The 12,254-nt window shown below is 43.0% G+C and overlaps 1 protein-coding gene across 1 annotated transcript in view; it reads right to left on the bottom strand.

Annotated features, from left to right (window-relative positions):
• ENPEP (glutamyl aminopeptidase) overlaps nucleotides 1-12,254 on the bottom strand; it is a 53,293-nt gene that overhangs the window by 18,512 nt on the left and 22,527 nt on the right. Inside the window, exons 7-9 of the mRNA XM_058193131.1 lie at nucleotides 11,721-11,786; nucleotides 1,629-1,694; nucleotides 887-1,038 (exon numbers count right to left, since the gene is read on the bottom strand). Of these exons, the coding sequence (XP_058049114.1) occupies nucleotides 887-1,038; nucleotides 1,629-1,694; nucleotides 11,721-11,786 (284 nt within the window). The remainder of the gene's footprint in view (nucleotides 1-886; nucleotides 1,039-1,628; nucleotides 1,695-11,720; nucleotides 11,787-12,254) is intronic.

Genomic DNA, 12,254 nt, shown 5'->3' with positions numbered 1-12,254 from the left:
ATGAATAAATCTCTAATTTATTTATGAATAAATAAAATATGAATAAAAAAATATGAATAAATAAATGAATAAATCTCCAGCAAAGCAACTGAAATTAATTTATCAATAGCAATAGCATTTAGACTTACATACTGCTTCACCATGTCTATGGAGATTCTCAGACATCCAGGTCATGGTTGTTCCAAAGATGCTTTTTTAAGAGGCAGCTGGACTTTCTGGTTTTCTTTGAAGACATTTCGCTTTTCATCCAAGAATTTTCTTCTGCTCTGTTTCAGATCTGAAAAAGCTTCTTGGATGAGAAGCAAAACATCTTCAAAGAAAAACCAGAAAGTCCAGTTGCCTCTTGAAAAAGTACCTTTGGGACTCCTCCCAGTGCTTTTACAGCCCTCTCTAAGCGGTTTACAGAGTCAGCATATTGCCCCCAACAATCTGGGTCCTCATTTTACCGACCTTGGAAGGATGGAAGGCTGAGTCAATCTTAAGCCTGTTGAGATTTGAACTGCCAAACGGCAGTCAGCAGGCAGTCAGCAGTACTGCATTTAACCACTGCACCACCACCACTCAATTTCACTGATTGTAGAATCATGGTTGATTTGGGAGAAAAATAGTGTTACTGCAATTAACTAAGACAAAGGTTGGCAATTCGTTCTGAAAATGCTGGGCTCCAAATTCCATTAATTCCAGTTACCAGTTGGCATAAAAATGGAAGTTACACCACAACTACATCAGAAGGTTCATAGGTTCTCCAGTCCTAATCAACTAAATCAACTAAACTATTTTATTATAATATCAATTATCTATGTGAGAACAACTTGGTAAAGACCATTGAGAAAACAAACTTCCCCAGTCTAGCAACATCATATCAAACTGTTATGAAAGAAAATACCTAAACTGAGAAGATGGCTTGGAGGGATCTGCTTTGGGATCCAATAGAAAACGTTGCTGTGTGACTGTTGAGCTTGAATTAACTTTCAACACAGGATAACCCATCTGCCTGGTCCATGTGTCCATCACTTCTTTGACAGGCTTCCCACTTACCTAAAAACAACAATAGATGGTCATGCTGAGAGAGTCTTCAACACCAAAAGCAGAGATGATATCAATTTTCCAGGAGGTGTTTGAGCAATTCATTTATTTGCGACAGATATTAAATTGTAGCTGGAGTTTTGGTGGCACAGCTTGTGCTAATTCACATTTTCTTTCTTTTGATTGGCTTCTCAGAGTATTTTTAAGATAATCATTTGGTCCTCCAATTTAAACTTTGTATTTGGTTAGTACCCCAACATAATGGGTACAACATAGTTGAGGCTTAATCTTTGGTACTTTTTCTTTGAGTCTTGCTTTGCTATTTCAGTTTGTTTACTTTACAAATCTAGCCAACAAAATTTGGCAGTTGAAAGATAAGTGCACAAAAAAAAGCTGTAAATTGCTATTAGCTTCAAATTGCCATTAGCATACCATTAATTCATAGTTCTTTAATTCATTTGTGCTCTCCTTGTCTTTTCCTAATTGTGCCATCATAGCAACACGAACAGCATGATTAATGCTAAATTACTATTTCTTCCCTGATGCAAGCTCAGATGGTATTAGTACAAAGTATGAACTCACTGGAAAGAAAGAGAACATACCTCTTCCATTGCTTTCCAGAAATCTTCTGTTTTTGCATTTTTAAAATGGTGTTCTGTTAAGTATTTCTGTGGGAGAAAAGAAAGTCATTACAAGGGATTGCAAATTCTGAACATTAGCAGTTACCATAACATTTATAACAAGATATATTGATTGCTATTAGAACATATTTCTTTAACTTGTCATCCTCCAGATACCTCTTTGTTCATGGTGTAGCGGACAAATCCTATACAAGTACACAGAGGCAGCCAGATAGATAAGTAGCTAGTGCTTGTTTGTTTTCTAAATAATTCCAGTTCTGATTTTAAAGCTGCAGGGCAATTCATCATATCCTACTAAACACGCAAGAAGATCCAGAGGGCTGCAAATTTCCACTCTGATATAATAGGATATGGATGTACAATGCTGAGTTTTTAAAAATCCAGTTTGCAGGATGAAAAATAAATAATTTACAGCTATACTTTTTTTTCTTCATAAAAGCTCCCAAGGTGAAAAAAAACCCAACAACCCTGAATTTTAAAAATGTCCTTGATTTAAACATGGTTAGAAATGTAACTTTCATTGACCTTAATTATTTCTCCAAGTGAAAGCTATTTAGGTAGAGTGGCATTGCTCTCATAGTACTCTGCTTCACCTTCTATTTCAATTATTCAAGAACACACATCTTAAAATAAGTCCCCTCATCCATTAAACAAGACAGGAATTTATAATCTAAGCACACTGCGTAGGTTTCAGTAAACAAACAACTGAAAAAAGAAAAAAAAGAACACAACTAGATTTCTCTCTCGTTCTTTCTCAGCTCTTTGCCCTAATGTACAGCCCAATACATTTGTCAGGCTAAAAACTGCTGACTCTCAATGTCACTGCTGGATAAAGAATAGATTTGTCCTTTCAAAAGCATTGAAACTTGCTTTCAGGGACCAACGAGCCGATCCTGCAGACATGCAAGATTCGGAGTGTGGATTTTATTGTCAGGGAACAGCTGTGTTTTTGCTGAATTGTCTTTTAAGTGTTCTCTGCCTCCTCTCTACACACAACACCCTAACCCAGCACTTTTGTTTCAAACTTATTTTCCCCCCCCTTCTTGTTGAATTTCTACCTGAGGTCAGCTTTTAAACAAAAGAGGTGAGCTTCACAAGAACTGTGCATGAGGATAACTTCTGCTGAGTGAGGTGCTCTTTATGGATGTACCATGCTTGGTTTACTAAAAAAATATATGGATAGGTTGGTTAAAGGTACATATTTCATCACGTGGCAATTTTTATCCACAGGGCCACAAGCAAAAAGTGGCAAAGAAGAGGTAGTAGGACTAGTAGGTAGTCCTCGCTTTACAACAACTTGTCTAGGGACTGCTTGAAGTTACACCACCACTGAAAAAGGTGACTTACGACCATTTTTTGCACTTACAACCGTTGCATAATCAAAATTCAGATGCTTGGCAACTGGTTCGTATTTATGAACAGTTGCATTGTCATGTGATTCCCCTTTTGCGACCTTCTGACAAAGTCAGTGGGGAAGCCAGATTCACTTAACAACCGAGTTACTAACTTAACATCTGCAGTGATTCCAGTGGTGGGTTACTACCAGTTAACCCCGGATCGGGGGAACCGGTAGTGGCAGCGGCAGGCTCCGCCCACCCGTGTGGACGTCTCTGCACATGCGCAGAAGCATCACGCACGCAGCCACAAGCGAGCCGGTAGCGAACGAAATTGAAACCCACTACTGAGTGATTCACTTATTGAGTGAATAACTCTGTCAAAAAAGGTGGTAAAATGGGGCAAAACTCACTTAATAAATGTCTCACTTAGCAACAGAAATTTTGGGCTCAATTGTGGTCATAAGTTGAGGACTACCTGTATTTCTTCTTTGGATTAGTAACTGAGTTCAAGAAAATCAGTAAAACCTTCCTCTTCCTTTGTCTATGGAGATTCTCAATCATCCAGGTCATGGTTGACCCAGAGGTACTTTTTTTCAAAAGGCAACTGGACTTTCTTGGTTTTTTTCCCTTCGAAAACATTTCACTTCTCATCCAAGATGCTTCTTCAGTTCTTCTAGGTTCGGTTCTAAACCAATAAAAGTTCAGAGGCCTTTTGAAAAAATGAACCTCTGGGACAACTTTCTCTTCACTTTGTGGGGTGGATGGAAGACAAGGCTACTCCAATGCGTTCTACAGAGACATGAAGAACATTGTATGTTAGACTTGATAAGACACTATCTTGGTTGTGCTGTTATTGAAAGTTGTAACAGTTGTGCTGTGAATGGTCATTACTGACAGTGAAAGTTATAAATCAAAAGTAGAGCTCATATGGTTTAGTGCAGGGGTGTCAAACTCAATTTCATTGAGGGCCGCATTAGGGTTGTGTTTGACCTCGGGGACCTGGAGTGGGCGTGGCTAGGGTGGGCATGGCCAACTCTACGTCACTCATGTCAGGGGCGCCTGTGATGTCCCGAGCACTCTGCCAGTGAAAACAGGCTCCCACACTCAGTTTCCAACTGCGATGGTCTCTTGCAACCCTCTGCCAGGAAAAATGGAGCTTGGTAGAGCTACATGCAGCCCTCCCAAGCTCCATTTTTGCTGGCAGAGGCACTGTGGGCCAGTCCTTCACTGTTTCCAGGGTAGCCCTGAGGACCAGATCTAAGCACCCTGTTATGTTCGGGCAATGAAGAGGCAGGAGACGATACAAGTGACAACAGCTCTTTGGTTTATTGTGATCCCAGCGGGGAACAACAGGCAAAACTCCTCTTTAAATAGCAATTTGGCTGAGGCATCAGCCAATCAGCAACGTGCATTTTCCCGCCCAAATTTCCCTCCTAAAATTCAAATACATTACACTCCTCCCCTCCCAGAACACATTTTACCATATTTACATAATTTATGCATGGCATTTGCGTGTTATTTTTCCATGTAGTCACGCAGGTAGACAGGGCGTCTCCTAACTCTTTCTGACCTGCGCAATTCATTCCCTGGGAGTGAGTCGAGCTGGTCGGAGGGACTGTTTGTTCCTCCCAGCTCCTCCTCCGGGCCCTCCGGCCCTGGATTATTGGCAGAGTCATCCCTGCTGTCCTCTGGAGGAGCCGGTTGGCATCGCTGGACTTCTTCAGACACAGCTAAGTCCTCCGATCAGCTCGGGGTTGAGTTAGCTGTTGGTTCAAATGTTTGGTAGTCAGGGTCTGGCTGTTTGGTTTCTGGATCGTCTTGTATTCTTTTTCGTATTTGATCTATGTGGCGTCTCCACATTCGGCCATCCCCCATGTCCACTAAGTATGACTTTGGGCCCATCACTCCTACAATTGTTCCCCTTAGCCACGCTGGTCCCTCACTATAGTTATGTGCCCATACCGGGTCACCTGTTGCCATTGTTCTGGTTTTTCCCTTCGTGCTTTGGTACCCATCAGGGGAGTATGTAGGGTTTAACCGATCTAGGGGGCACCAGAGTCTTCTTCCCATTAATAACTCCGATGGGCTGCGGCCGGTGGTCACACAGGGAGTTCTATGTTGGACTGCCAGGAAGGTATCAATTTTGGATTGCCAATCTCCTGGGCTAATTCTAGATAGCGCTTCCTTGGCACTGCGTACGAAACGTTCTGCAAGTCCGTTCGTCGCCGGGTGGAAAGGCGCCGAGAGGACATGTCGGATGCCCTCTCCTGCCAAGTACCCCTCAAACTGGGTGGGCCGTTATCGGACACTATGGTGTCGGGCAACCCGTATGTCACAAATAGATGCCTCAGAACTGTGATTACAGCTTCCGCTGTTGTAGTTTTCATGAGTAATGTTTCTAACCACTTTGAGTAGGCATCTACCACAATTAAGAAGGTCTGCCCATGGAACGGCCCGGCAAAATCTATGTGGATCCTGGACCAAGGACCCTGGGGTTTCTCCCATTCCCTTATGGGGGCTGTTGGGGGTAGTGGCCTTGATTCTTGACATGCTTGGCATTTCCCCACCCAATCGCTAATGTCTTTATCCATTTGTGGCCACCACACATAACTTCTTGCTAGGCTTTTCATCCTCACAATCCCTGGGTGGCCCACATGCAATAGCTCCAACACATGCCCTCATAATTTCTCCAGAATAATCACTCTCTCCCCCCATAACAGACAACCCCCTTGTACTGACAGTTCCGAACGCTTTTTTGTAAACTCTTTGAAACGATACCCCGGTGCAGCGGGCCATCCCCTCTGCACCCAACCGATCACAGTTCTGACAATAATGTCTTTGTAAGATGCCCTAGTCACTTCGGTAGATGTGACTGGGCCAGAGTCCAAAGAGTCAATTAACAAGACAGGCGTCCCTGGGGTCGGGTCTTCAATAGTCTCTGGCAACGGGCATCTACTTAAAGCGTCCACATGTCCCAAATCCTTGCCCGGTCATTGAACCAGTTTGTACGAATATGCTGCCAAGAAAATAGTCCAACGGGTCATTCTGGGTGATAACGCAACCGGTGTTGGACGGTCCCCCGCCAAGAGTCCCAATAAAGGTCTGTGGTCTGTGACTATTTCAAATTGCCGCCCAAACAGATACTCGTGGAATTTTTTAACCCCAGAGACTATAGCAAGGGCTTCCTGGTCTAGTTGGCTATAGTTCCTTTCCGCTGCGAACATTGTGCGGGAAAAATATGCGATAGGGACTTCTGACCGTTCGGTAACCTGTGGCTGAGGACAGCCCCTACCCCGTAGGGTGACGCATCACAAACTAGTACTAGTGGCAACGTCCCATTGTATTGAATTAAAAGGCTATCGCTGGACAGAAGATTCTTAATGCCTTCAAATGCTTTAGCCTCAACCCTGCCCCAAGTCAAAACAGATTTTTTCGCTAGCAGTTTATGTAGCGGTTCGGCTACCGTTGCCTTATGTTTTAAAAATACCGCATAGAAGTTTACAAGCCCCAAAAATGCTTGTAATTCAGTTTTGTTTTTTGGGGTTGGGGCCTTTCTAATGGCTCTCACTTTGCTCTCAGTTGGGTGGATGCCTTCCTTATCTATCCGGTAACCCAAAAATTCTACAGATTCAACTCCTATCTGACATTTGCTGAGTTTAACCTTAAGCCCCGCAGACCTGAAAATGCCCAAAACCTTCCGCAATTTGACCCCTAATTCTTCCATGTTTTCTGCTGATATCAGTACATCGTCGAAATATGGAACTACTCCCGGTAGACCTTGTAGGAGTCGTTCCATTAGGTTTTGGAATAACCCAGGGGCTACACTAACTCCGAACTGAAGTCGAGTGCATTTAAAAGCGCCCCGATGTGTGACAATCGTCTGCGCTTTGGCCGTTTCGTTGTCAACTGGTAATTGTTGGTAGGCTTAAGCCAGGTCGAGTTTGGCAAAGACCTGTCCCTGCCCTAACGAGTGCAACAAATGTTGCACTACGGGAACGGGGTAAGCACTCTTTTGCAATGCTTTGTTAAGCATTGCCTTATAGTCAGCGCAAATACGGACTGATACGTCCGGTTTGACTGGGGTCACTATTGATGTCTCCCATTTTGCATGGTCGACGGGGACTAGTATTCCCTGGTTTACTAATTTGTCTAGTTCCCTGTCAATCTTGGGTTTGAGGGCGAACGGGACCCTCCTAGCTTTTAATCTAATGGGAGCCACCTGGGGGTCCAAATTGAATGAAATGGGGATCCCCACGTACTTGCCCAGGCTGTCTTGGAAAGCGTCCTCGAATTCTCTCAACAATTCGTCCTTCAGGTTGACTCCGCTTCTGTGAACCACGGTTATTCCCATGCCCAAGGCTCGGAACCAGTCCAGACCTAGCAAGCTGGGCAGGTTTCCATCTACGATGGTGATCGGCAGGGTTTTCTTGAATTGTCCATATTTCACTCTGACGGACGTGACTCCTCGAACAGGGATTCGGTTCCCCTGGTAGTCTTGCACTCTCAGCTTTTGGGGTTGCAGCTGGCGTTTCGCGACGTCTGGCAGGTCCCTTGCGATTGTGACCCAAGACATAATCGTGATTGATGAGCCGGTATCCACCTCCATTTTACACTGCACTCCTTTGATATATGTCTTGGTGAATATTTTCTTTTCTAGCTGTGTCAATGTGTGGTCTGATTCAACTTCGTGCCTTTTTTGAACTGACCAATCTCTGGCTGCTTCGCGGATCCGGCGCCCTGTTGATTGGCCGGTTTGAATTTTTGGCGGGAAGGTTGGGAGGCTCGGCAGGCCTGAGCTATGTGTCCTTTCTTTTCACACCGCCGACAAATTGCGTCTTTGAACCTGCAATTCTGTCGTTGGTGTTGGCCTCCGCAACTCACGCACTCGTCCCGGTCGCCTCTCTCCGGCCTCCCGTGTGGAAAACCTCTTCCTCTTCTTCACCATCCGATTCGGCCTGGATTTCTTCTCTGTGGACTGGCGTTGCTTTCGCCGCGGCATTTGGCGTGTTCGGCTTTTGTAAGGTTTTCGCCGCTTTGGTGGACATCTCGTGTGCCCTGGCCTCATCCAGGGCTATCGCCAGGGTTAGGTTGCTTTTCGACAACAGCCGCCTCTGTAGTCGGATGTCCCTGACCCCACAAATGAGTTGTTCTAATAAAGTGTCTTCCAAGTCTCTATACTCACAGTGGGTTGCGGCTTTCCTTAATGCGGTCATGTATACGCTTATTGATTCGCCCTCTTGCTGAACTCTTTGCCTTAACTCGAACCATTGTACAAACTTCGATGGCACCGGCGCGTAGTGTGCTCGTAGCGTCGTCTGTAGCGTTTGCCATGACACCGACTGTACCGGCGTTGGTTCCGACAGCGATTTGGCGGTATCAAAGACTTCTGGCCCACAGTGGCTCAGGAAGTAAGCGCGCTTCCGATTATCCGATACTCCTTGCAGTTCATTAGCTTCGAGGAAACACTCGAAACGAGCCATGTACGACCCCCATTTCTCCTTGGCTGGGTCGAATGGCACTGGCGGAGTATAGCTCGACATCGCTATGTATCCGCTCTGGATGACTGGCTGGGTTTGAAACTAAGTTGCTCCTTCAGCTCTTTTCCTAGTCTCACTGCCTTCAATATCCCACCTTCGTCGCCAATGTTATGTTCGGGCAATGAAGAGGCAGGGGACGATACAAGTGACAACAGCTCTCTGGTTTATTGTGATCCCAGCGGGGAACAACAGGCAAAAACCCCTCTTTAAATAGCAATTCTGCTGAGGCATCAGCCAATCAGCAACGTGCATTTTCCCGCCCAAATTTCCCTCCTAAAATTCAAATACATTACACACCCTGTGGGTTGGATCTGGGCCCCGGACCTTGAGTTTGACACCCCTGGTTTAGTGGATAAGATGATAAACTAGACAAGAAATAGCAAAATTCAAGTCCCTCTCAGCCACAGAAGCTCATCAAAAATTTAGGGTTAGTCACATAGGCTAGAACTCAACCTAGCCTGTCTCAAAAGGTACGGAGGATGCAGTGGGAAAAACTGAAGCAATTGGATTTCTTCCCATGGAAATCTACCATGGACACAATCACTAGAAATGTGTTCATAGCAGCATTGTGGAAATTGAAGTGAAGGTGAAAACAATGTTTGTATCTATGTACATAGAGGGTGAGGAAGTTTCAGAAAGTCCCTTCCCCTAAATGTGTGTGTGTGTGTGTGTGTGTGTGTGTGTGTGTGTGTGTGTGTGTGTGTGTGTGTGTGTGAATGCATTTGAATTGATATGCATGTCAACAGCAAAACAGGGGTTGTGCAGAAAAAAACCTAGCTCTGTATAGTCTCTCAAGTTTGAAGCATATGTATATGCATACATATTTGTAGTTGTATAGTTGTAGTTATAGTTGTAGTTGTTATATGTACCCCAGAAGAAATCTCTTGGTTTGATACCTTGGAAGTATGGTTTGATAAATCATGTTTTTCTTGGCTCTTCCTACATATTTGAATGTTCTGTATTAGAACAATAGATGGCACTGTTTGTCTCACTCAGCACTTCGATGATTTCATGAAGTCAGTTTGCATGATTACTTCCTAGCTTGAATCAAAAGTACAGATCAAATATGCTAATCAGTTGCATCTTGATCAAGTGTAGAAGGTAGAGAACTGCTTGCACAATCATTATTTCTCAACCAGCAATTATGATATTATTATTATGGTCTCAGAAACTTTAACTACTTTGATCTCAGTTCCACCTCTACTTAATATATGCCCTTTTATAACATAGGCAGCATGTGGTACCATGATGCATGTTTTTTATTCAACCAGCACTCTTAAGGCAGAAAGAGGTGTGTGGGGTGTGTGTAAGCATGTGTGTGTGCATTGTGTATTGAGATAAATAGATCCTCAAAGTCAGGGGTGGGCTGCTACTGGTTCACTCGGGTTCAGGAGAACCTGTAGCTAACATTATGGCTGCTTTGGAAAACCTTCAAATCCCATCCTTGGCTGGCCATGCCCCTCCCACCCTACCCCTCCCACCCCTGCCCTCCCCTCCCAGGAGTCTCCATGTGCCCCATTTTAGATGCAAGGTAAATGCAGGGCCCGTGCGACAGGTCAGGAAGGGGGAAAAATGGGCCTCTTGGACGTTCCAGAAGATGGGAAATGGGCCCGTTTCCAGCTTCTGGAGGTCCTCTGGAGTCCAGGGGAGGCAGTTTTTGCCCTCCCAGAGGCTTGAGGTAAGCCTCTGGAGCCTGGGGAAGGTGAAAGCACCCCACACCCTGTTGTGCAGGAAGCCAACTAAGCCATACCCACCATGGCCACACCCACCCAGCAGCCAGGCAGAGAACCTGTTGCTGAAATTTTTGAAGCCCACCCCTGCTCAAAGTGTATTTTGAGATAAAGATGAACAGTGTCTTCAGGGAGAAACAGGGCAACTAACATATGTCCTTGAACTTGATAGTATACCTGAGCTAATGTAGTTTCTTTAGACAAAGAGAAGTCGTGAGATTGCCCACATGTGTTCTGGGGAGGGGGAAGGTCTTCAGGAGGAAGTCCACAGAGTTCAGAGGGACCCTGAGGGTGAAGAAAGGCCACTCTCACAGCCACGCATGAAGCATGTTAACATGACACTGGGTCTACCTGATCCAATTCCTAAAGCGTGTTTAAATGGGACATGCTTAAAGTGTAAAAAGCATCTAAAGTTATCTGCGTGAATGTATTTTCAATCTGGGAAAGATTAAATAAAAAGAAGGAAGCAATTACCAAGATTTAGAAAGAATTAAATACAAAAAGCTTACTGGGATTTTGGAATAAGAAAGTTAAACAATGGACTAAAGTTTGGAATATCACCTTGTGTAAAGTATTTAAAACACATATTTGAATTAAATAAACAGATATGCCCATAAGAAAGAAAAACATTTCAATTTGTTAAGGAAGCTGAATGGTTAACTGTGCTAAACAAAGAGACAAGTGGAAAAAGAAGGGAACCGTGAAGTTTTTAGAAGACCATATGATGACAGAAGCACGGAGTGCTGAAAGGACTTAAAGGTTGTTGTCCAACTGTCTGGCTTGCCTAGACTGCTTTGAGTGAAGAGAAATTGTCTTGTGCCACATATCAATATATATAGTTAATCATCTCATTGTTCCTATCACCCACCTCCTTCCACTTATGACTGTATGACTGTAGCCTTGTTGCTGGTATCCTTAAGATTTACTGTACTTACTTATTTGTTCCCTATGACTATCATTAAGTGTTGTACCTTATGATTCTTGATGAAGGTATCTTTTCTTTTATGTACACTGAGAGCATATGCACCAAGACAAATTCCTTGTGTGTCCAATCACACTTGGCCAATAAAAAATTCTATTCTATTCTATTCTATTCTATTCTATTCTATTCTATTCTATTCCATTCCATTCCATTCCATTCCATTCTATTCTATAAATCACATAATAATGTTAGATGTTTACAGTCTTGTGGGGGCTCATTTTATTGTAAATAAATTTTATTGTAAATAAAAATTATTATTTAAAGAAGTATTATTTAAAAAAAAGAATTCTGGGTCCTTTAATCCAAACTCAAGTGAAAGGTTAGGGAAAATAGCCCTAACCCCTAATTCACACACACTCCTCATATGTCTGTTAATTCACAACTAAAATCCAATAATTTCTCCCAGAACAATATAGACAGCCTCAAATGATTAATCATTTGGGGTTTAATTTCATCAGAAGGTATACCTGACATCCAGCTCTGAAGTGTGCTGGAGAGATCCAATCTTCAAGCATTCTGAGAATTGATGCTCCCTAGATAGACAGAGATTTGACAATATTGATAAATACTACTTCATATAACAATTTGTATTCAAGGTGTTCAAAAGGTAAACAAACAAACAAACTGTTCCAGCTTGCCTGGATAAAAGACTGATAATGTATACTTTCCCTATTTCTGTGCAATCCAGAAATACAAGCATAATATTAGTTATTTTTTGCATTTAGTAAACTCCTTATAACCAAGAATTAGCAAAACTAATAAACATTGCCTACCCTTTATTTGAAATTTTGTCTTTATATAAGCAAATATTATTAGATACAAATTTCATATTAAAATATTCAGCCCCAAATTACTGAACTCAAGCCCTTGTTGTGTTTTTTTGGCTTAGCATTGATTTTTTTTTTTAACATTTTGGGGAATATTGATAAAAATCTAAATCTAAAAATCTAAAAATTCTGGTCTGTTGAAGTTTCTAGTTTCCACACTTCACTAGATAAGTG

Source organism: Ahaetulla prasina, chromosome 8, assembly GCF_028640845.1.
Source record: "Ahaetulla prasina isolate Xishuangbanna chromosome 8, ASM2864084v1, whole genome shotgun sequence".
NCBI classification, from domain to species: Eukaryota; Metazoa; Chordata; class Lepidosauria; order Squamata; family Colubridae; genus Ahaetulla; species Ahaetulla prasina.
This window is presented reverse-complemented; position numbering and strand designations above follow the sequence as displayed.